Genomic DNA, 25,787 nt, shown 5'->3' with positions numbered 1-25,787 from the left:
CGACATAACCCATGAATTTATAGTATGACACAGAGGTGAGCAGTGTTACTGGGTGAATGTAGTTTAAAAGACATGAAACAGATATCATCACGATAATAAACATGTTTTATATCTGTAATACACCAGTTATTATCTTTATAATTCACTGTTTTTTTTATCTCTTTAATTAACTAGCTTTCCTACAATATTTTCATTTCTTTAATGAACTGCTTTGATGAACTGGTTTTCTGTGTGAAGGAATGATTGGTACTGGAGGAGGAGGAGACCCAGAGGGTTGGACCTGCAGCAACAGGAGGAGGATCACATCAGTCCGCAGGTCACCACAACCTCCTCCTCACTAACATCCTGCCTCTCTGTGCTCTTCTTGGCCCGGTCGGGCTCAGCTCGTAACAGTTACATTAGCACCAGGACTCAAAAGACCCCACAGACCAAGAACAGGACCGGGAGCGGGACCTGCAGGATCCGTGTTCCGGCTGCGGGCTCCCGTCATGCTGGGCACGGTGAAGATGGAAGGGCACGAAGCTCCGGACTGGAGCGGATACTACAGCGAGGAGGTCGGTTACTCTTTGCCCGCTTTACCGCTTACTTTTTATCAAGACCCAGGTCTCATCATTCTGGATCAGGTCCTGAAAAACTGGAAATTTACTGGAATTTTTTTCCAAACAATAACTGATAAACCTCATTACTTGTGGTCCGAGAAAATCCGCCAGGAATAAATTTCATGACTAATTTCATTGGCGTTGACGAACTGGTTACGTCTAAAATAAAAATAACTATTTAAATCACGTTTTAAAATCACTTTAATGTGCGAAATAGGGTAAAACTTTATAAAGGTGAAACAACAAGAATCAAATCTTTACACTGACAATAATAATTAGACTTTATTTCATAATGAAGTTCGTTTGGTTTTAAAAAATTTGACGACGAGTTTTGATTCAGTTGAATTTGCTTTAGAAAATATAAAACGCGGTTAAGGAAAAATGGGAAAGAATGAAAAAAAATCAGATACAATTTTTAAATTAAAGGGATTGGTTAGAGGATTAAAACATATTTAACATGTGAACCTTTAGTTACACAGGAAATGCATCTAATAAACAGAGGTTTAAAACTACGCGTCAGTTTTCAAACAGAACAATAAGGAACATCAACAACATTAAAGGCGTCTCTGTGAACAAGATGATATGTTAATAGTAATAGTAGTTAATAGTGTTTTCATGAGCTTTTGATTCTAAAAGTCACGTTTGTTAACGGCTTGGAGCGGCTGGAGTCACACTGAACGATAGAGCCTGTGTTTTATTTTGCACCAAAGTAAAAACAAACGCAAAACTCAACAGAGAAATGGGTTTATCACGGCTTCATTTACCAAATATTTATCAGGGTGATCACGTTTGAAAATAACACATTTTATCAGAAATTAATAGAGATTTTGCTTTGAAACGCTAGAATCAGACTCTCAGTCTCAGTCAGATTAAAATTTAGGATCATTTGTAAAACCGGCGGCGGGAAAATCCGATATTAGTTAAAATAAAGATTAACGATTTATTTTATAAAAATATTGTATTATTGTTTCACGTTATAGAAATTGTATTTTATAGGATTTTTGTCTCAGGTAATTTAAGTTTAGCATAAAACTAATAAATATAAATGTTATTAAAGTTTCTTCCTCTGTGTGGCGACAAAAACCGACAGTGTGTAAAAACTGCATAAAATGTATTCTTTTACTTTACACAGGAGTCACAGGCCTGCAGTTATGTAGGCTACTCTCAGATTTTTTATTTTTCACTTTAAATGAGTAAAAACTAAATTATTATATTGATTTCTTTTTCGTTCTCAGGATAAATTTAAAAAAATGTTTTGAATAACTTTAACAAACTCATGTGAATGAATTCATTAGTTTAACTTGAAATCAAAATATATTGTTTTTCCTCTTAGTTTTTATTTAAAAAGATTATTTTTAAAATATCAAATGTTAAATTAAATGTTTTTTTTTTTGTATTTAATTAAAACCATTTTTATTATTTCTCTGCAATCCACAAACTGTAGCATCTGCCAGCTTAGATCCTGCTTTTTATTCCACTGTCATTCTGAGACTGTTGAAGAGACATGAAATCAGATCCAAATCTGTACTGAGTGAATCTTGATCACTGAGTCCTGATCAGAGGAACTCTGGTCTGGACTAATTGATTTGGTCAAACCTGGTCGAGTATAGTACAATTTCCTAGGCACAACTGCTTTAAAACTGTTATTAATGAAATTGATCAGACCTTTTTTCTGGTTTGGTCAACTGTCTCTAACTGGGTATAAGTGGTTTCAGTGGTTCCGATCTAAGTGGGTCTGATCTCTCTGCAGGTCTGATCTCTGATGGTGGCTGTTTGGGTTCTGTCTCATCTCATTCTGGTCTAACAGATTCTCTAAAATGTTCTGCTTTTACTTTTTCTGGGCCTTCTACAACTAATTTGGACCAGCTTTTTTTTTTTTTATCTAGTCTGGTCTTTTAAACCATTCCGCAATTAAACCCAGCTCAATCAGTGCAGACCAAAAATTTGAATTGGGCTTCTGTTTAAACTGGGTTTGCCGGGTTTGACAAAACTGGCTTTGAACTATTTTAGCTATGTTTAGTTGTGATCTAAATGGTTCTGAAACAGGTTTAATTGGTTCTTGTCTCCTTCCAGGTGTACTCTCCTATGGCAGCCGGAGGTATGGGTTCTGGTCTTGGTATGGGCTCCATGTCAGGCTACATGTCCAGTGGGACAACCTCAGGCTCATTTAACATGTCATACAGTGGGACTGGTCTGAGCCCTGCCCCAGTAGGGGGGATGGGGGGCTCAGGTCCAACAGCCATTTCAGGTCTCGGCGGAGGTGTGGCCTCAATGGGTGGGACCCTTAGTCCGTCAAGCATGAATTCTGTGTCAGCCCAGCAGGCCTCAATGGGCCTGAACCCGTACGGCGGCATGAGTCCCACTATGAGTCCTGGGATGGCATACAGTGGGGGCGGACTGAACCGAGCTCGGGACAACAAGTCATTCAGACGGAGCTACCCCCATGCCAAACCCCCCTACTCCTACATCTCACTCATCACCATGGCAATCCAGCAGGCACCCAGTAAGATGCTGACACTGAGTGAGATCTACCAGTGGATCATGGACCTGTTCCCATACTACCGGCAGAACCAACAGCGCTGGCAGAACTCCATCCGCCACTCACTGTCCTTCAATGACTGCTTCGTCAAGGTATCACGCTCGCCAGACAAACCGGGGAAGGGTTCGTACTGGACCCTGCACCCAGACTCCGGAAACATGTTCGAGAATGGCTGCTACCTCCGTCGCCAGAAGAGGTTTAAGTGTGAGAAAAAAATGTCCGGGAAGTTAGACGGGAGGAAGGAGCAGGGGGAAGGGAGCAGAGGAGGAGCATCTCCTTCAGCGGACTCCGTCAAATCATCGGGACTCCTGGACTCTACCATGCCCTCCTCCAGTCAGGCCTCGCCCCCTAGCCTGGACCTACGTGGAGGCGCAGGTGGGGGGTCGGACCTGAAGGTGGCGGGTTCCCAGCTCCTGTCTTCTTTGTCACTGCCCCCCCACTCCATGGCACATGAGTCCCAAATGCACCTGAAAGGAGACCCCCACTACTCCTTCAACCATCCATTCTCCATCAATAACTTAATGTCATCTTCAGAGCAGCAGCACAAATTGGAGCTGAAGGCCTATGAGGCACTGCAGTATTCTTCCTACAGCACAGGGGGGGCCTCTGGCCTCGGAGGGAGGACCATGGAATCTCTGGAGGCCTCCTACTATCAGGGGGTGTACCCCAGACCTCTCCTCAACACCTCATAGCTGCTGCACTTTCTTTTTGGACTCTCTGCATGCAGCCATCCTGGACTTTTTGTCTGACTGTGAAAAAACTGAACCAGTTGCTACTGGTTCCCGGTGGTTTCTGAAATCCTGCACTGTGACCAAATCAGGACCCTACTAATACACATGTACTCTCAGCTGATCATATGATCATAGGTCTGTTATCTCCTTTTACACATGAGTCACAAAGCAGGTGAGCCTGGATCTTTGTATTTAACCCTTTGTATTCAATGGGTTCTTTGTGTGTGGACAAGACCACCCCCCAACACACCCCCACGCACACACACAGCTCAGAGACACCACAAACAGTAGCTGAATGTTCACTCTAAAGTTTCACTTCACACCTGGGTCAAATCTACACTGGGGGTCTTGCATAGGTACTGTATAGCCACCGACACACATTGTAGCCTACCAAGCACTTTCCTCAAAACACAATTACACATCATGGCAGTGTGGACCATTTCCTCCTGTTCTCCCTCCTTTCACTAAAAGTAACTGTTTGCTCCAGCTCAACATTATCTGCTCAGTTTCAGACACATTTGATTGTAGAACACACAAAAAACTCACAACAGTAGCAAAGAAAATAATACGACACTCAGAAACCTCACAGTCAGTTTATTAGCGGCACACAGACGATGTAGGGCACAGTGTCTGCTTAATAATCCCACACTCCACTGCTCCTTGATTTAGAAGTAAGAGAATCTCCGACACCCAGATCAAACAGTTGTTAGTGATGAAGCAATGAAATTTCTGTTTAATGCTGAATACCAATGGAACTAGTTAAAGAACTAGTTAGTAACCATGATAAAGGGGGATGGGTCGGTCATCATCCCGATGTAGTTCAAATGATTTGAAAATGATAGACAACTCTGACTCAAAGGTCAGCTGATGTGGTTTATGTGGAAACAATTTGATTTGAATTTAGAAATAGCAAATTTATTGGACGTGTAATTTCATTTCCTATGACCTTGACTCCATCACTGCTGACTCATGAGGGGCCATTATGCCCAAATAAATGTTTTTTTAAAGGGTAAGTTCACACAAATTATGTGTAAATTGTTTTGGTGTTTCTTTCTCATATTATTGATCTGCAAGAAATGATTCTGATCTGATCCTGAGCTGCAGAAAATTTTACTTTTCAAAAGTTTTTAAAATTTTCCAATAAACAAATGTATAATGTAGAGTCTGAAGAATTTTGGTTCCCTATAATTTATTGATTCGACCTCTGGTTCCCCCGGTCACCGAACCCCAACTTAGTTCCTCCGGGTGAGTGTTGGCCAGCTGCATATAACTCCCCCATTGGTGTGTGAGTGTTTGTGTTTGATTGTGTGAAGCAGTGCAAAGCACTTTGGGCACCAATAGGTAGAAAAGTGAACTGCAGAGTAAGAGAAATTTCTAAAATGGGGGGGTTAGTGGGGGAGGTGTCCCTCCCTGCTTGTCATGTTTTATCCGTTTTTGTTTTGTTTTTTAGTCTAGGTCCAAAAGGTTGGAGAATCCTGATTGGTTCTGATCCAGACCAGCAGTTGATCACTAATCGAAAACTTGAATAAGTCTACATTTTTTATTTTATTTTAATCTTAAAATTAAAAATTTTATTTTTCATTTTTATATACATATTTAAATATTTGATTATTGACCCTGAAGATGTGCTCTTTGTTCAGTGACTCTGACTTGTGTGAAAAAGGAGAAACGACTTCTTGTTTATTTCCTGACTGTTGATGAGAATCCACTGTTCAACCCTAATTGTTAATTATTGATTAATAATAACTGTGCATGAATGAAGTGGGATGTCTTCTTCTCTGTTCTGGAGACACCTGCCCCAGCAAACATGTAATCGTTCCTTGCCAGTTTTTGACTCTGATGCATGTTCTTAACTTATTCTGTCTTTTTTTCAATAAAACAAGAAAACTATTTAAGGTAATTTATTGCTTTATTTTCAATCTTCAATCAATTTAGTTTCAATCTTTGGGGTTTATTAGATATTTATTTGTTTTTAATCTTTGATAAATGATGATACTTGATATTTGACAGCGTCAATGTTTGATATTTTATTTTTATCTCGCGGTGGAAAATTATTTGAACAAATGTTTGTAATTAACAGATTTATGAATAACTGATTGATATACTGTTATTGGATCAGTTTTCATAAAATATATCGTTTAAAGTTGGACTTTAAAATGTAAAAACGATTTTTTAAATTGAATGTAAATTTCTTTTAGCTATAAATCATAAAAAAAAATTAGAACGATTAAATACAGTTATTTTGTCAAAACATAATGAAAACTCTAAAACGAAAGAACTAAAATAAAACTCTCACCCTGTTTTCTCAGGACAACAAAAAGAGTCCTGCAGGTTTTTTAAATTAAATATTAATAAAAACACCAAATCAGCGCAGTAAAGGTTCTTTTTCAAACGGACTAAAGTTAATTTAAGTATTTTGCTCCAGATGCTTTAAAGTAAAAGAGAAAATTTGTTGTTTCATATCAGATTGATAACCCTTTAAATGCTCTTTAATAACAAAACGTTTTTTGATTTAGCTTTAACTGAGTGGAAAATAAATTAGAAACGTATTTACCTTTTTAGTTTCCGATTGGAGAAACGTTTATTGAATAAACACGTTTTAAGTGACATTAATTAACCTTTGAGAATATAAAATCTTTGCATTAAATCTTTAAATCCGGATTTATGACTTTTTTCCTTCATTTATAACATTTTAGTAATGTCTTAATTTTTCTCTGACCATTTTTTTTCATGTCTTCATTTTGTCTTCTGATGTCAGTTTCTTATTCTCTTCGCTTTCGTCTCATTCGGTGTCCCGCCTCAGACTGAGGGCACATCCCGGTTCTGCCCCGGTTCTCCCCCGGATCTCCTCTCCCCCTCCTCCCGGGGAACAAACCGAACACGAAGCACCTCCCGCGGCCTCGGAGCGCCTCTGTTTCGCCGGATGTCGCTGCTCTTTGTGGCTGTAACCTCCGCCGCGGCTCTGTGAACCTGAACAGATTTTACTTTGATCTGAAGCTTTTTCTCACATTTTGTCCGCAGAGCCGCAAAATGTCTCCAATGATCCCGTAATTATCTGCTAATTACCCGTCGACATGATCCCCTAGGCGGGAGCAGGGGCCGCGGGCAGAGAGGAGCCGAAAGGAGCCGAACCGGGTTCATGTCTATGTTTTTTATGTTATACTATTATAAAAGTAAAATAATATATAATAATTACAAAAATTCCGTGAAACTAAAGGGGAAAAATGAATTTTGTTCCACTTTCCGTTTAATGTAAAAATTTGTTTGAAAAACAGGGGCCCAGTCTGAAAATGATCACCATTATTTTAATAATTTTGTTTCTAAAATAAAACGTATTAATTAATGAGGATCAGCTTACTGTGAAACGTTATTAGTCTCCTGATTACATGATGGGATGGTAAAATGATCTTTTTATGTGAGACATTCAGTGGCATTTGCTGGCTCTGACAGACGACAATTGATTTGTCCACAGATCCACTACGTTTCCTGCCACTGACCTTTATAATAATACTGAGGCTTTTGGCATGGAGGGTCAGAGCTGTCAAAGTAACATACTAATTTTAATTCAACAAAGTCAACTGCGTTGACTGTGGATCTAACACAAACCTGCAGAGTCCAGAGGGGGAAAATGGGGACTAATGCGTAAGTCCATGTCCTCCCTGTAAACCACATCCTAGTGAATTTCATTGGTTAAAATTAAAAAAAATAATGAGTGAACGAAAAACACAAGAGTTGACCCAAATAAAGAAATATTCGATTTAATAATATTTCAGAACTGGAATGGAGGCCTAACATTTTACTCTATGATATCATATTATCACCGACATGAGACACAACCAGTGTAAACCTGAAAAAACCTGAACAAACATCAAACTTAAAATCTTCACATGTTAATTTTGAGAAGAAAACTGATTTTTTCATTTTTACTAAAACCTGATTCAATTTTTCCTTGTTTCAAACAGATATAATAACTCAAATGTTTTCATTTCTGATCAGTAATGAATCAATACTATGTGAGAATAATTTAGTCACTGAAAAAAATTTCATTTAAAAGAATCCAATAATTCTAAACCCGGGTTCAGTTTTTATTCTGTCAGTTTTGGATTTTACATTTCCATGTGATTTTTTTGTTGCAGATTTCTATAGAAGAAACTAAACAAAATGGGAAAATTAAAGACAAACTTCTGTTAATGACACTGAATTATAATTTTCACCATCAACTAAAAATCAAAACTCTGTGTGAAAGTATGAAAGCAGTGTAAACAAATCTGCTCCTACTGTACTGCACATATTTTTTGTACATTTAAATATTTACTGCACTACATCATTTCCACAGTTAAACAAGACTTTACACAATAAGATAAGTTCAGGAAAAATGCAGAATTTAAATAAACTTTAGCATGAACTATTGTATAAATAACGTAACCACTTCTACTACTGATACATTTTGTTGGTACTTTTGATATCAGTACTTTTACTTTCTAAAGTTTATCAGTACTTTGAGGTCAGAATTTGTTTCAGTTTTAATTAAAATATTTGTAAAATTTAAATAAAAATAATTTAAATAGAATGTGAAGCTGGACTGTGCCACCCACCCTGCTTCTGTAATTCCAACCATATGTTCACGACGGGGCCGCTCGGGGCCCTACGACAGTGGCTCCGGGGCCCCCAGCATCATTTCACTAAAGCCCTCGGCCCCTTTCTTTCTCCACTCGTGCCTTATGGGCGAAAATGTCAGGGACAATACGGTGGACCTCGGCCCCTTTCTTCCCTGCGCCTTTCATTCCCCTGAACAGGGGCCCCGGGGCCACTAAGGCCTTTTGATGGGGATTGGAATTAATTATCTCCAATAACAGCACAAAAAGAGCAAAGACCACCCCCCCCCCCCCCCCCCCCCATACACACACACACACACACACACAGAATCATAAAGAAAGGAGGAGATGATCAAAGGAGAGGGAGAGAGGATGAGAGACACCAAGACATAGTGTGTGTGTGCATGTGTTTCTGTGTGGGTGTGTGTGTTGGTGGTGGGGGGGTGGTGGCAGCTGCTCCATTAAAATGATGCAGACGAAGTTTATTAAACTTTGGGGGGGGGGTTCAGCCTGGTGGTTGGTGGTCCTGAGGGGGTGCTTTATTATAGATGGTGAAGGGAGAGGTGGGTGTTGGGGGAGTGTACTGGGAGATATCTCAGGAGTGTTATGGTCAAATTGGTTCAGATTAAGCTTTCCTCGTTATCATCATCAATAATCATTTGATTGTTAATAATTAGGTTTTTGCCCCACCCCCAAATCTTCTGACTCGCTGTGTTGTCACAATAAGATGTTAGTGTAGGGGGATGTCCAAGTTCTTTTTGCAGTAAGGGTAAAGGGGGGCAGCCCAAAGGTGTGTGGACGTAAATGTGAGGGACAGGGACACCGCAGATACACTGGGCACACTGGTTCAGCTCAGGAAGCAGTGGGAAACAGGGAAGTGAGAAATACCTCCTCAGCTAAGAGTGTCCAAGGGGGGTGGGCAGGTTCTACACCAGGATAGAATCATTAGAATGATTTTAGGGATCTTGTTGCATCTGTGACGCTTTAACAGGACCTTCTTTAGTAGCCACAGATGAACATGTGGCAAGAAGATCCTCTCAAGATTGACTGTAGGGGTACTGGGGGTTTGACAGAACCTGTTGTAGGAGTTTCAGACACTCAGACACGCTTGCAGTATCATGATATCTGTGATGTTAACATTTATTCAGTTTCTATCTTTTCCATCGTGTTTCTTCACTGAAGGATCACCAAGGTAACAGGAGACGTGTTTACAAAATCTGCTTCCATAGTCAGAAAGATTCAGATACAATCAGCAAAGTAGCTGAATGGATCTAACCGAATCTTTCCTCTGATCTGTCTGTTTCCTGCCTGACTGGATAGAACCAGAGAAGACGACTGATAATGTAAAGGGACATTGTTTTTACCAACAAACATGGCTGACTGAATTAACCTTCCCATCATCAACAAACCTCCTCAGTGTTTCTGTAGCATCCTACATGTTTCGCATGGCTGTGGCTCAGTTGGGAGAGCAGTCTATAAACCAAAGGGTCAGTGGTTTGACTTCCAGTTCCTCCTGGGTACATGTTCATATATCCTAGAGCAAGACACCATAATCCCGAGTAGCTCCTGGTGTGTACTGGTTACTTGTAAGTCACTGTGGATAAAGGGACTCATAAATGGTTAGTTGTGATTTTACATTAAAGCTACAGTAACAACTTAAACTATTGATAACGAGAGATAGAGCCAGTCTTTTCTTTTTTGCCGTCGCCATCCATGCTTAACTGAACAGCTGTTTAGCTTTTAGCAATTATCAATCAAAACAAATTGTTACTTTTCTCCAAAGACAAGCAGGGGTGGCCCACGACTTTTTGGAGCCCTAAGCAAATGTTTACTCCCCATCTAATGGACAGGGACGGCAGTGGCTCAGTTGGTAGAGTGGCCACCTACCGACCATAGGATCTGAGGTTCGTGCCCCACTCTTCCCGACCGCATGCAGTTTGCTGCATAAATGAACAAGTGGCAAGATGATCCTCTGAAGATTGACTGTAGGGGTATTGAGGGTTTGACAGAACCTGCAGCAACAGAAAAAGGACTTCAGGTTACGCAGGAGTCCAGCTGTTGTTGGAGTTTGATTCTTTTCACTCAGACATGCTTGCAGTATCATAACATCTGTGATGTTAACATTTGTTTAGTTTCTATCTTTTCCAGTGTGTTTCTTCACTGAAAGAATCGCCAAGGTAACAGGAGATGTGTTTACAAAATCTGGTTCCATAGTCAGAAATACTCATATACGCTTGAGATACATTCAAGCTGATGAAGTGTCCTTGAACCCCCAACAGTCTATCCCCATCTCCAGCCGTGCAGCGGCGGTCCCAAGCCTGGTAGAAATTGGGGAGGGTTGCAACAGGCGAGCATAAAAAAACTGAAAACTAAAAAAAAAAACAAATCAACATGTGGACAAATGATCCGCTCTTGCAGCCCTGAACTCTCAGAATAAGTCCAAAGGACAAAAAACAAAAAACAAAATCCAAAGTACAGGGATGTTATTTGTGTTTACTGTTACTTCAGTAATTTTATCTCCCACTGCAGTCGGTGGTTGGATATGGCTGAGATAATTTCGCCAGATTAGACTGTCAGCTCTTTTCATAAAACAGTTTCTTCAGAGGAAATAATATGTTGTGATCTCTGTACATGCTGTACTCACTTGTAAGTTGCTTTGGATAAAAGCGTCTGATAAATGACTAAAAGCAAATGTAAATGTAAAACTGCTAAAGGCAGATTTTTGTGTGTTCAAATTTTTTTTTTCTAAGACTAGGAAAACTACAGTATGAGGTACAACAAATATGTTATGTATTTTTACATTTAATGACTGTAAGTGGGGAGCCAGATCATTTTCATAGAGCTGGATAGACAGAGGCCTTGTGAAGAGATGCTGTAATTCTTCGTCATGATTCATCATGATTCTTAAGTAAAATTCAAGATATTGTGGAGAGGCCAGACATAAGCCAGCAATGGCGATGGGAAATATATGAGGCAAAACCCAAAACATCTGAAATAATCAATTTGGCAAACAGATAAAATGATTCTTAAGGATAAATAATGTTTTGGACATTTGCTGAAAATAAATGTGTAGCAGCTTTGAAGGAGCTGGACTCCTGATCTAAGTTTGATTTCACAGCTTCCAGTTTGCTGTACAAAAAAGACAAACTCTTTACACCCATCAAACCCATAACCTGTCATTGAGCGATTTTTACATTTAGGACGTCTTTTTTCTATGCCAAAAAGAAGCATTTATTTTTTTCCCTTGGGCCAGCAACAGAAGCACCTCTGACCAATCAAAATGCAGCATGCTGCAACTTCATATGAAACATTTAACATAATCTGATGTTGGGGAGCACTATGTTAATATGTTAGGCAAAAGCATGTGGTTGAAATAAGCAAACCTTTGTTTATGCTGGGTGAGATGAAAAACATGTTAAAAGTATGATACGCGTGGATCACTATCAAGTCAATATGCAGTTTTAGCTCAGTTCAGTCCGAATCCTTTTTTGTAGGGAAAAGTGTTTTAAAACCTACTCACATATTGGCATCACATGGAATGTGAATGTTTCAGTTGTGTTCAAATCACCTAGAAGAGTTGTGGTTTTTCATTTATTCACATCATTTTTTATGTATAAAGACCATTAGGTTACGTCTTCCGCAGAAGATATGCAATGCAATGAAAATATGCAATATAGTTACTGCTGCTGTACAGCCTAAGCTACATTCTACATTTGTTTGGTCACAATCTGAACATCACAGTGTTGAAGACAGAACTATTGGATTTGCAGTGGTGTGATGCTGAAAGAGACCCAGTTGCTTCAAATCACACCCACAGAAGAGCTGAGCCCAACTCAGTGTGAGAGACTGGTATCTGATCTCTAGCTGGAGTAAGTCAATACAATGCTATTAGTTTACATTCCACAACCCTTTTGAGCGTTGCCACCTCAAAGCTAGGACATTGCAGGTTTGCACGCCAGCTGACTGAGGCCTATCTGTGTGGTGTTTGCATGGTCACACTTTGGAATACATGGAATACACTTTTCCTCTGGTTTCCTCCCACAGTCCAAAGTGTGAATGGTTGTCTCTCCGTGTATGTCTCTCTGTTGTTGGCCCTGAAACCAACTGGAAATGTGTCCAGGGTGGACCCCACCTCTTACCCTATGACAGCTGGGATAGTATCCAGCTGCCCATGTGAGCCTAATAGATAAACGGTTACAGATAATAGATGGATGGATGAAATTATTATTCATTTGTGTGAGGTATTATACTTGATCAGATCTATCAGATTCCCGTAACTTCTATTTAATACTTTAATACTAATAATACAAATTTTAAAATGCTGTGTGCCATTATAGTGTATTTATGAATTTATAAGTTTTCTGAAGCCCCAGCATATAATGCAAAACCCCCATCTAGGTCCACCAAGAACTACTTTGTGGTGCTACTTATGCCAGTATTTCTTTTCTTTTTCTCTGTTTTTGTCAAGTCAGACAGGAAACCAAGAAAAGATAAGAAGGAAGAAATTCTAGTCTTCTAGTGAAACATAAATACTGTTCACATATTGTGATAAGACCAGAGAATGTGACAGTCCCCACTAAGTCTGCCAGAAATCTGGGGGTCATCATTGTTTACCAGCTGTCCTCTCTCTCTCAGGCAGCAGACTTTCCCTCTAATACATCACATTGATCAGACCTTTCTGAATAAGCAGACCAACTCTTTGTGCAGGAACTGGTCATATCTTAGCTCGACTACTGCAAGCCCTGTTGACGGGGCTACTAGCACATCCCAACCCAATTCTTTAGATGATTCAAAATGCAGCAGCGCATCACATCAGATCTCTGCACTGACTTCAACAGCTTCAAAGGTCTGACTCCCACTTACAGAGTTGTCAACTCAAAAGCACCTTACTACATACCCACCCTCATCCAGGTCTACAATCCCTCCAACCCACTGCACTCTACCACAAAACCAAATGTGGTGGTCCTTACACTACGCAGCAAAAGATCCCAAGCAAAGTTCTTCATGTCAGTGGCCCCTCAATAGTGGAACGATTTAGGGACGGAACTCTTTTGTAACCTCCTAGTCACTATTTATAAAACCTATTAAAAAAAACCTTCTGTTCTGTCATGAAACAGAAAAGAATCTTCTTATACCAACTGCAATATGACTAAATGTACAAATATCACCGCAAGAAACCAAATGTATGAACCATCGCTGATGATTTCCAGAACATCCCAAGATCATGAGCTTTTCACCAGCATGCTTCCCTGTTAGGCCGGCATTCACCATCTTTTCATGAGCTCTGCTTCCTACACATGTTTGTTGCTCGAATACAAGCACCTCAAACTGTGATTCTTCATTCCAAAAGATTTTATTCATATTTGTGCATCTTGGCCCACTGCAACCTTTATTTTTAATTAACCAATCTTAGTAGGGTTGTTTCTTGGTGAATCTGCCCATGAGACCAGCTAACCTGAGTCTTCTACTCAGTGTCTGTGCAAACTCTTCTCTTTTTTTATTCAATGATGCAGCCTATTCAGGAGCAGTGAGGAGTCTGTTTCGCAAGGACACTCTTGTCTTCTGGGGCACATGTGGGCTTGGGCCTTCAAACTATGTCTTCTGTACTGATTGGTTTCAGGTGCAGCATGTCTATGAAAACTATAGTATACACCTTTTAAAGAAATATTTAATTTCTTGGCTATATCATATACTTCTTTAAGTATAGACTGAGGAATTTTAAGAGAGCTGTTTTTTCTTGGGGGGGTGGCATTTGTGGTTCTACTTAACACTGAAAAGTACAGGTCACTTTCTGTGAAGACAACTCCAAATATAAACCTGTATTATTGGACATGACATTTTTTAAAGATGTTTTAACAACATGCATGATTAATTTAAGAGCAACTGCACTTGTATTTCTGCAAAAACAGATCACTGCAAAATCTTCAAGTTTAAAATTCAATAAGTATAAAATAGTAGTAGTTTTGTAAAAGTTAGTCTTTGAATTTTTCTATGTATTATCTGCTGATATAATTGTAGTAGCGTAATCATAAACATGGTTTCTGTGTTTTGGTATTCATTCTTTCCATTTCTACAGAAACATGCAATAATGTCTTAGTGTTTTCAAATATTTTCTTGCCAGTGTATCTCCCACCTTTCTGATTGTTTTTGCCTCTGAGCCAAATAAGCTTCAGTTTGATTTCTGACCTAAACATAAATCAGACTCTAGTAGATTTTTGCTCCACATCACAACTTCTTATTTCTGAGTCCTCAGACTTCTAATTACTGTAAGGGTGGCTGTAGTTCAGTTGGTAAGGCAGTTGTCCACATAACTGAATGTCAGTGGTGTTGAAGTGTCCCTCTGCAAGAAACTGAACCCCAAGATGCTCCCAGTGGGTCAGATGAGCACCTTGCATGGCAGCCACTGCCACTGGTGTGTAAGTGTATGTTAATGGGTGAATGAGAAGCAACGTTGTAAAGTGCTTTGGATGAAAGCGCTATACAAGCAGATCAATTACCTCTATTTAATATGAAAATTGGTCTCAGACTGACTTTTCTTAATCTTGAACCCATTAAAACCTTGATGTCAAAGTCCAGGATTATGACACCAGAGACCAAAGCCATTACCCTAACCCATTTGTGGTTTAGGAAAAAGAACTAGAAGGCTAACACTGAAACCAATGCTAAAGCTAATGCTAAGGCTGAAGCTAGCGCTAAAGCTCATGTTAAAGCTCAGCTAGTTCTCATGTATGGTTCAAGTTACACATCCAGCTTGCATGTAAAACAATTATTCAATTCAACTTTATTTATATAGCGCCAATTTACAACAAAGTCATCTCAAGGCACTTTACAGAATAACATCCAGACTATACAAGTATGTAGAAGCAACCCAACAAATCCCCCTTGAGCAAGCCCTAGGCAACAGTGGAGAGGAAAAACTCCCTTTAACGGAAGAAACCTCCTGCAGAACCAGGCTCAGGGTGGGCGGCCATCTGCCTTGACTGGTTGGGGTGAGTGGAAAGTGAAGAGAGAAAAGAAAAGAGCAACAAAAGCAACAACAAAAAAACAACAAAAAGCAACAACAAAACATTAAACAGGTTGGTAGGACACAAAATTAATAGCATACAGTCGTGACAAATAAATATATAGAGAAAAAGAGGAGGGGAGCTCATTGCACATTCGGAAGTTCTCCAACACTCTAAACCTATAGCATCTTAAGTAGGAGCTCATTCGGGTTGAGTGAGCAGTTTTAACTATAAGCTTTATCAAAAAGGAAGGTTTTAAGCCTAGTCTTAAAAGTAAAGATGGTGTCTGCGCCCCGAATTTCGATTGGAAGCTGGTTCCACAGGAGAGGAGCTTGATAGCTAAAGGCTCTGCCTCCCATTCTACTTTTGCAAACTCTGGGAACCACAAGTAGGTCTGTATTTTGGCATTGAAGTGGTCTAATGGGGCGATACAGAACTATGAGGTCTTTTCAATATGATGGAGCTTGACCATTAAGAGCTTTATAAGTAAGAAGCACGGTTTTAAATTCTATTCTAGATTTTATGGGAAGCCAAGGGAGAGAAGCCAGTGAAGGTGAAATATGATCTCTGTTCCCTAATCCAGTTAGCACTCTTGCCGCAGCATTTTGGATTAATTGAAGGCTTTTTAGAGAGTTATTAGGACACCCCAAGAGTAGGGAATTACAGTGGTCCAATCTAGAAGTAACAAATGCACGGACTAGTTTTTCTGCCTCACTTTCAGACAGAATGCTTCTAATTTTAGCAATGTTCCATAGGTGGAGGAAGGCTGTTCTAGAGTTTTGTCTGCCTTTGACGTAAACGCCAAATCCTGGTCAAAAATTACTCCAAGGTTCCTCACCGCAGAACTGGAGGCCAAAGTTATGTAATCTAAAGTAACTGTATTGTTAGACAGCACATTTCTCATCTTTTTAGGCCCAAAGAGAATAATTTCAGTTTTGTCTGAATTTAGAAGTAGGAAATTGTAGGACATTCAGGCCTTTATGTCTTTTAGTCAACTACATTTATAATAAACATTAAAATACATCTATATGTTAGAACTCCACCATTTCCCTCCAACCTTTACCATTGCTGTTCAATTAGGTCATTAATATAAATATGTTAGTTTGAAGTTTTTAAAATTGTAACATTGATTTATAATGATGGGATTGAGACATCAGCCAGAGAGAAAAATACAACCCACTATAGTTTATGACACAGTCTGGGGTAGAGAACTTAGACTGCATATAGACTGTGACATTTGTCCGGAAGCAAAGCTACTGGAAGTTGATCGCCCCCTGATGGGCAGATGAAGTACAAGCTACAAACCTCACCTACTCAATGTTGGTGGAAGGGACATGAGCCTAATTTAAAAGTAAATCTCCAATAAAAGTTAACATTCCCTAAAAGAGCTTCTGTCGTTTTTCTTAGATATTATCACACTAATTATCACTCTACAAGTGGTCCTTTTTCTAAAAAGTTATTTTTTTAAGTTATTTGATGGTAAAAAAAAATGGGGTTGTGTCAGTATTATTGACAACTTTGCTTGACAGTCTTAGGTCTGTCAAAGTTGTCAAACTTCTACCAGTCCTGAATGAATTTATTTCTGTGTGATTGTTGTGATGCTAAAGAAAATGTGTTCACATTACTTATAAAGTGTAAATACACCAGGTAAACCAAGGAAACAGACAGCGTAACCTTCAAGGTATGAAAATAGAGATAGAAACTATGTAAAGATGCAACATTTACAATTTAAAACTGGCTCAAATGTGTATGTGATGAGACCAGCAACAAAGTAAGAAAACACATTTTAAAATGTGCAATTGCTCACCTGACAACTATGTCTTTGTACAGGTTAAGCATCATTTGATTCCTGGTTCAGTTTTATTCTGTTTTCATCGCCAATTGTTCAAATAAGCATGTTTGTTGTTTTCCATGACAACGAATGTTCAGTAGATAATCAGCATAGAGTGCCAGAGGACTGAGTCAGCATTTTTGCACTACTGCTTACCTTACCCTGATGTGTGTGGTTTCTTGGATGGGTTTGGGTTAAATGCCTGAGTGAATGTAGTTAAAATAAGGTCAATAGACTTTTCTAGACTTTCTGTGACTTAAAAGGTATCATTCCCAGTCTTTTTGAACATTTACATGTCGTAAAAAAGCTAAATGAGACTACAGAGGTTGTCAGGAACATTTAACATCATATCTGATACGGAGACTCCTCTACTCACTAATCCATCTTTACATCTTCATTGGGTTTATAACTTGCAATATGCAAGAAAGTTTAGTGGCTGTGAAGTTGAAGTTATGACTGTTGAGTCAGCTAACAATAGCTTTTTTTTTTAATTTCTGGTGATTGTGTTTAAGCTTCAAAAATCAGTGGCTTTAACTATGAAGAATATTTTGCACAGCAAAATATTTAAATACATTTAAATTAATCATTTAGCAGACGCATTTATCCAAAGCGACTTACAAGTAAGGTACAAGCCAGCAAAAATCTCAGTCAAGGACAAAACAAGTCGTATCAGAAAAGTGTTTACATTTCATCTGTAAACATGTCATGGAGTTTATTTTCTGCAATAATCCAAATGCCAATGGAAAAATCCCATTGACCTTTGAGGAAACCTATAAGATACTATCTTCTGGGTTTGTCTACAAAAAAAAGTAATTCCTACAGCACAGCTCTCTATTATGGCACTGTTTTAACAAGAGCTCAGAGCCAACCACAGAGCAGGCAGAGACGCAGGGGCCAATCAGAGAGCAGGATTGTCTCTTGTTATGAACCAACCAATCACAGACTCACTGTCACTGACTCAATGTCCCCCCCCCACACACACACACATACACACACACACTCGCCACAGCAGTCTAACAGCTGCAGAATTAAACCCAGAACACCCAAGTTGATTGCAAGTTGTTAGCTGTAACCATGGTAACAGGCCAGAAGGCCACAGTTTTTCTGCAGATTTTTATCAAAACAATGCAAACTAAAAATTTTGACTTTGTTACTAATCTGAACCATTCAAGGAGAAATTTGAAGGGTAAGTTAACTGGTGACTCTAAATTGCCATAGGTGTGAATATGAGTTTGAATGGTTGTCTTTCTGTCAAATTTAAAATAAAGTAACTGGCTAATATTAATGTGTTTAGTTTGATTGTTTTGTATTGGTTTTTCAATCACTTTGAGTTATTTCTTTGTTCACACAATAAGGAGCTGACTCAATGACAAACTACTATAATTTAATAATGATTCCTTAATTGTGTAGATGTTTATTTTGCTTCTCACTGTTTCGTTTTAATATTACTGTCTGTAGAATTCAGACATTTCAGATATTGTAGTTGTTTGCTCAGTTTTATCATTTAAATTTTAAGTAATTTTTAAGGTACTTGTACAGAGTATTACTTCCGTATACTGCAGTACATGCAACTCACAAACCTATTTTAACATTTTAAATAAAAAGCATCTTTTAGATTTTTCTGATTCTCAATACAAAACACTTAAAAAAACAGTGCTGAGTGATAAAAGCAATTAATGCGTGTTACTGGCCTGTTGAACAGTTTAAATAAAGCTGCAGTGATTTAACTCTGTCAAACTCAGAGCTGGTCTGATAAAAGACCTGAAGTGGGTTTGACAGACAAGAAACCTGCTGCTGATATCAGCGTTATCACAGTAAAAAGATCAGTCAGCACAACAGTTTATACATGAGTTTACCTGTGGTTTAACAGAAGAATACTTCTGATGTTTGAGTTTTTGAAAGTTACATTTTAATTTGAAGTTTTGAGGAACATGAAGTCAGAGCAGCTTCATCACGTGTCATAGTGATCCTGGGAAATTAAATTGATCCAGCTTTAAAACACAAGAATCTTAAATCAACACCCGGAATAAAGGAACTAAAAGGCAGAATGATCTTTAATTGTGTGTGTGTAACTAACCCTAACTCCAACTAAACTAAACCTGCTGTAACCAACTTGAATCATGATAATCTCTGAAATCATCAAATGTTTGTTTAAGAAATAAAAGTTAGAGAAAAATACATTTCAACATGTTACAGATTCATAAAAACATACATTAAAGAAAAACATCACTGTTTATAGGCCAGAGAAGAAAATATGAAATCTAATAATGTTTGCAATAAAAGAAAAGAAAAACTAAACTTCATCAGAAATATTTCATCATTATTCAGACAAAAAATAAAAGTCGGAAACTTTAATGTTGTAAAGATGTTTGGTCTAAAACACAAAAAATAGATAAACCCAAAGAAAAGAAATCATGAGTTTCATTAAAAACTAAAAAAATGTTTCTATAAGTAAGTGTCAATCAGATGACAGCTCGAAGACTTCCTGTTCCCACTTTCTTCCTGAGCACTTCGACCAGACGCTCCAACCTGAGGAGGAGGTAGAAGACATGGAGGTTATAAATCCATGATGCTAAATTAATCAAGAAAATGAAAACCACTGTTTTCTATCAAGTTATTTAACATCACTCTCACTGGGAATTGAACCAACATCTGCAGAACCTGAAGAATGCGGAGAGGAGGGGGAGGAAGGACAGGGAGAGAAGTGCTAAATTTTCAGTATCACCGTTAGTCTGAGGGACTACTGCATCTGAAACCTGGTTTCTACCAACATATCGTCTTCATGTGTTAACCAACTGCAGCAGATGTCTCCAGCAGTGACCCACAGAGAGACTTATTCCTCAGGCTGAGAAAGAGAAGCTGAATGTAAGGAGTCGTAGACTTGACCCTGAATGACTTTCACTCATCTCCTCCACCCCCGCCACCCTCTCCAAACCAAATGAAACTTTCTCTAATAACCAACAGACCCCCCCCCCCCCCCCCCCCCCCCAACACACACACACACAGCAAACATGGTCTGTACTGCTTAGAAACTTGGGAGGCTCTTCAGCACCGGCTGCCCCCCCACTGGCAGCCAAATTAGAGAAGAAAGCCACGGGTTTGAGCCCAGGAGGACGGTGTAGGACGCAGACGGACGACTTAAGCTGCCTTCATCACGAATCTCATCCCTTCATCTTCAGGCTGATGAGCTGAGCAGCAGCAGAAGTCACGTTACTCAGCATCAGAGCGTCATCGAAATCTGAAGGATTAATTTCTCCTGATCAGACACTCGCTCCGACGTTGGCTGAATATGAATCATCTCTATCAAAGCTCTTTAGTCCCACACGCTTATACTGTCTTTGAACACATCGTCTGACTATGACAGCTGCTGGGAAAGCACAGCAATGTGTTTCTTACCACAGGTTTCCACAAAGCTCAGGTTCAAAGGGTTTCACTGGTTTCTGTGTAAGAAACCAGTGAAACCCACCACCAACCTTCCACCAAATATTCTTTCCAGAATCATATTGTCTCTTTGTTCTATTATTTTTCATTACCTTTATTTCAGGGTTGTAGCTGAGTCTTTCCTCACAGCTTCAATGTTGTTTGTAATTATTTGTTTATAGACCAGTTCTAAAGCTACATGAGTTATATCCGTCTGACCCAGGTAGATTCACCAGGAGTAACTGTCAAGGCAGTTAACCGCTCCCTGTGGGTCAGGTGAGCACCTTGCATGGCAGCAACCCCCATCGGTGTGTTAGAATGTTGTTTCTGCACACTCTTGGGTTTCTACCGAAAGACTGTTTACTGATTAATTGTAGCTGTTATTTTTACTTAAATAAGTGATTTCTTCACACAAGAATTAATACTTAGTCGTAACATACGCTTGTATTGCACAAGCACCTGCTTTTGCAAAACATAACCAGCTAAAGTTTACAAATTCCACATTTCACTTATATTAGCTTCGCTAGCTTAGCAGTTAAACATTAGCAATGGCTTCTCTGTCTCCCTCTGTCTCTCCTTCTCTCACTTGCTCGGTGTGTCTCATGTTCAGTTTTTCCTCTGCCTCCTTTAGTGATAATGGTATATGTAATAAGTGTAAGGTTTTTGCAGCTTTGGAGGCGAGGCTCACGGAATTGGAAGCACGGCTCCGCACCATGGAAAACAACTCCGCTAGTCAGGCCCCGGTAGCTGGTGCGGGCCGACCTAGCGTAGCCCCTGCTAGCTGTCCCCCGGCAGTTCCCGAGCAGCCGGGAAGCCAGTCCGGCTGGGTGACGGTTCGTAAGAGATCTAATGCTAAACAGACGCCCGAGGTTCACCACCAGTCGGTTCATGTTTCTAATCGATTTTCCCCACTCAGCGACACACCCGCTGAGAAACCAACTCTGGTAATTGGCAGCTCCATAGTCAGAAACGTGAAGTTAGAGACTCCAGCGGCCGTAGTCAAATGTCTTCCTGGGGCCAGAGCGGGCGACGTTGAATCATATTTGAAACTCCTGGCTAAGGATAAACGTAAATACAGTAATATTATTATTCACGTGGGAGTTAATGACGCCCGATTACGTAAATCGGAGGTCACTAAAATGAATGTTGAATCGGTGTGTAACTTTGCAAAAACAATGTCGGACTCCGTAATTTTCTCTGGTCCCCTGCCAAATCTGACCAGTGACGACATGTACACCCGCATGTCGTCATTCAACCGCTGGCTGTCTAGGTGGTGTCCAGCAAACGATGTGGGCTACATAGACAATTGGAAACGTTTTTGGGGAAAACCTAGGCTGATTAGGAGAGATGGCATCCATCCTACTTTAGATGGTGCAGCTTTCTTATCCAGAAATATGGCTGGTTTTATTAGACAACCAAAAGTATGACAATCCAGAGTTGAGCCTAGGATCCAGAGATCCAGTCCTACACGCCTCTCTGCAGTGTCCTTACAACCGTCACCCCCCCACAACTCCCACATACCTATAGAGACTGTGTCTGTTCCCCGACCTAAATTACATAAAGTAAATATGACAACAAGAGGAGTTAATCATAATAACCTAATAAAAGTTAAGACTACTCCTCTTACAGAACAAAACCCCAAAACTATTAAATGTGGATTATTAAATATCAGATCTCTCTCTTCTAAATCTCTGTTAGTAAATGATTTAATAAGCGATCATCAATTCGATTTATTTTGTCTCACTGAAACTTGGTTGCAGCAGGAAGAATATGTCAGTCTAAATGAGTCAACCCCCCCAAGTCATATTAATTATCATGTTCCTAGAAGCACTGGCCGAGGTGGAGGAGTTGCAGCAATCTTCCATTGTAGCTTATCAATAAACCCTAGACCTAAACATAGTTATAACTCATTTGAGAGCCTTACTCTTAGCCTTTCACACCCAAACTGGAAAACTCAAAAACCACTATTATTTGTTATCGTGTACCGTCCTCCAGTCCCTTATTCAGAGTTTTTGATTGAATTTTCTGATTTTCTAGCTGATTTAGTGCTTAGTACAGATAAAGTCATTATAGTGGGTGACTTTAACATTCATGTAGATGCTGACAGTAACTGCCTGAGCACTGCGTTTAATTCATTATTAGATTCAATTGGTTTTTCCCAAAATGTAAATAAACCCACTCACTGTTTTAGTCACACGTTAGACCTTGTCCTTACGTATGGAATTGAAACGGATAATTTAACAATATGTCCTCACAACTCTCTTCTGTCTGACCATTTTTTAATAACATTTGAATTTACAATAACGGACTATATAGCAGTTAGGGAAAAATTCCACTATAGCAGATGCTTAAGTGAAAAAGCTGTCAACAAATTTAAAGAAATTATTTCTTCATCATTTGCTTCACCATATGTTAATACAATGGGAAGTAGTCTCCTTAATGTTACTCCTGCACAAGTAGATTATCTTGTTGACAATTCTGCAGCCTCACTACGTACAATACTCGATAGTGTTGCCCCTCTAAAAAAGAAGGCAGTAAATCAGCAGAGGCGATCTCCATGGTATAGTTCACAAACACGCAACTTAAAACAGGAAACACGAAAGTTAGAAAGGAAGTGGCGTTCCAGAAAGTTAGAAGAATCTCATTTAGCCTGGAAAAATAGTTTAAAAACGTACAAAAAAGCTCTCAGTGATGCCAGAACAGCATATTATTCATCATTAATAGAGGAAAACAAGAACAACCCCCGGTTTCTGTTCAGCACTGTAGCCAGGCTGACTAAGAGCCATAGTTCTGTTGAGCCTACTATTCCCTTAACTTTGAGCAGCAATGACTTCATGACCTTCTTTATGAATAAAATTGTAGCTATTAGAGAAAGTATTCACCAGATCCTCCCCCCAAAAATTACAGATAGATCTTCATGTACAGCAGTGCTAGAATCATGGATAAGGCCCCACTCCCTGTTAGACTGCTTTTTACCCATAGATCTCTCTGAGCTAACTTCAATTATTACCTCATCTAAACCAACAACCTGTCTGCTAGACCCTATTCCAACTAAGCTGCTCAAGGAAGCTTTACCCTTAATAGATACGTTCATATTAGATATCATCAATCTATCTTTAGAAACAGGCTATGTACCACAGGCCTATAAGGTAGCTGTAATTAAACCATTACTTAAAAAACCCTGTCTTGACCCAGGTGTTTTAGCCAATTACAGACCAATATCTAATCTCCCCTTTATTTCTAAAATAATTGAAAAAGTAGTCGCAAAACAATTATGTGATCACCTCCATAGGAATAATTTGTATGAAGAGTTTCAGTCAGGATTTAGAGTTCATCATAGTACAGAAACAGCACTGGTAAAAGTCACCAACGATCTTCTCATGGCCTCAGATAATGGACTCATCTCTATACTTGTTCTGTTAGATCTTAGTGCCGCATTTGATACCATTGATCATAACATTTTATTACAGAGACTGGAACATGAAATTGGAATTACAGGAACTGCACTAGGTTGGTTTAAATCCTATCTGTCTGATAGATTTCAATTTGTTCATGTTAATGATGAATCCTCCATGCACACAAAGGTTAGCTATGGAGTTCCACAAGGCTCTGTGTTAGGACCAATACTTTTTACTTTATATATGTCTCCTTTAGGCAACATTATTAGAAAACACTCCATAAATTTCCACTGTTATGCTGATGATACCCAGCTATATTTATCTATGGAACCAGATGAAAATAATCAGTTAATAAAGCTTCAAGCATGCCTACAAGACATAAAGGCCTGGATGTCCCACAATTTTTTACTTTTAAACTCAGACAAAACTGAAGTCATAGTATTTGGGCCCAAAAATATCAGAGATATGATGTCCAACCATATTGTTACCCTAGATGGCATAAGTCTGGCCTCCAGTACTACTGCAAGGAACCTTGGAGTTATTTTTGATCAGGATCTGTCCTTTAAGTCACATATAAAACAAATCTCTAGAACAGCCTTCTTCCACCTACGGAACATTGCCAAAATTAGGAGCATACTGTCTCAAAGTGATGCCGAAAAACTGGTCCATGCATTTGTTACTTCTAGGTTGGACTACTGTAATTCCCTACTTTCAGGATGCCCCAGTAACTCCCTAAAGAGCCTGCAATTAATCCAAAATGCTGCAGCAAGAGTGCTGACTGGAACTAGCAAGAGAGATCATATTTCACCTTCACTAGCTTCTCTCCATTGGCTTCCCATTAAATTTAGAATAGAATTTAAAACCCTGCTTCTTACATATAAAGCTCTGAATGGTCAGGCTCCATCATATTTAGAAGACCTCATAGCACCATATCATCCCAGTAGACCACTTCGCTCTCAGAATGCAGGCCTACTTGTGGTTCCCAGAATTTCCAAAAGTAGAATGGGAGGTAGAGCCTTTAGCTATCAAGCTCCTCTCTTGTGGAACCAGCTCCCAGTTCAGATTCGGGAAGCAGACACCCTCTCTACTTTTAGGTCTAATCTTAAAACCTTCCTCTTTAATAAAGCATATAGTTAGTTATAGTTATGCTGCCATAGGCTTAGACTGCTGGGGGACCCACCCCCCAATGCACTGAGCTCCTTTCCTCCTCTTGACCATCTCTCCTCTCCTCTCACCCCGCAATTCTCACCACTGTATGTCATTAACTCTGTGTGTTCTCTCCCGTAGTTGTCTTTGTCCTCCTCTGTCCCCCTCTCTCTGTCCCTTTCTGCAGGTGTCCCCTGGCTTTGAAGCTGTGTGTCTTCCAGCGTGCAGCTACTGGTCCTACCAATCTGCCCGATGTTTTGTAATTGCTTTTTGTTGCTCTGTTCTTTTCTCTCTCCCCTTTCCACTCACCCCAACCGGTCGAGGCAGATGTCCGTCCACCCTGAGCCTGGTTCTGCTGGAGGTTTCTTCCGTTAAAGGGAGTTTTTCCTCTCCACTGTTGCCTATGGCTTGCTCCAGGGGGAATTGTTGGGTTCTCTTTATATATCTTTATAATCTTGACTTTATTCTGTAAAGTGCCCTGAGATGACTTTGTTGTGAATTGGCGCTATATAAATAAAGTTGAA

General features: G+C 39.5%; 2 protein-coding genes across 4 annotated transcripts in view; one reads left to right on the top strand and one right to left on the bottom strand.

Annotated features, from left to right (window-relative positions):
* Positions 1-299: 299 nt before the first annotated feature.
* foxa1 (forkhead box A1) lies at positions 300-5,704 on the top strand. The gene is made up of 2 exons (XM_067480990.1): positions 300-554; positions 2,673-5,704. Exons 1-2 carry the CDS (start codon positions 489-491, stop codon positions 3,828-3,830), a joined length of 1,224 nt encoding a protein of 407 aa, XP_067337091.1. The 5' UTR covers positions 300-488; the 3' UTR covers positions 3,831-5,704.
* A 9,524-nt stretch (positions 5,705-15,228) lies between these two features.
* The window catches only part of mipol1 (mirror-image polydactyly 1), a 56,061-nt gene continuing 45,502 nt past the window's right edge, over positions 15,229-25,787 (bottom strand). For all 3 annotated transcript variants that reach the window (XM_067479451.1, XM_067479450.1, XM_067479452.1), the window contains one exon: positions 15,229-19,828. In XM_067479451.1, coding sequence (XP_067335552.1) covers positions 19,762-19,828 — 67 coding nt within the window. In that variant the 3' untranslated portion in view covers positions 15,229-19,761. The remainder of the gene's footprint in view (positions 19,829-25,787) is intronic.

This window comes from Channa argus, chromosome 16 (assembly GCF_033026475.1).
Source record: "Channa argus isolate prfri chromosome 16, Channa argus male v1.0, whole genome shotgun sequence".
Lineage (NCBI taxonomy): Eukaryota > Metazoa > Chordata > Actinopteri > Anabantiformes > Channidae > Channa > Channa argus.
This window is presented reverse-complemented; position numbering and strand designations above follow the sequence as displayed.

Bases quoted from the DNA above. Each gene is read 5' to 3' on its own strand.
- foxa1 (XM_067480990.1), top strand. From the start codon at position 489: ATGCTGGGCACGGTGAAGATGGAAGGGCACGAAGCTCCGGACTGGAGC. The intron at 555-2,672 runs GTCGGTTACTCT...GTCTCCTTCCAG, and splicing joins GCGGATACTACAGCGAGGAG to GTGTACTCTCCTATGGCAGC.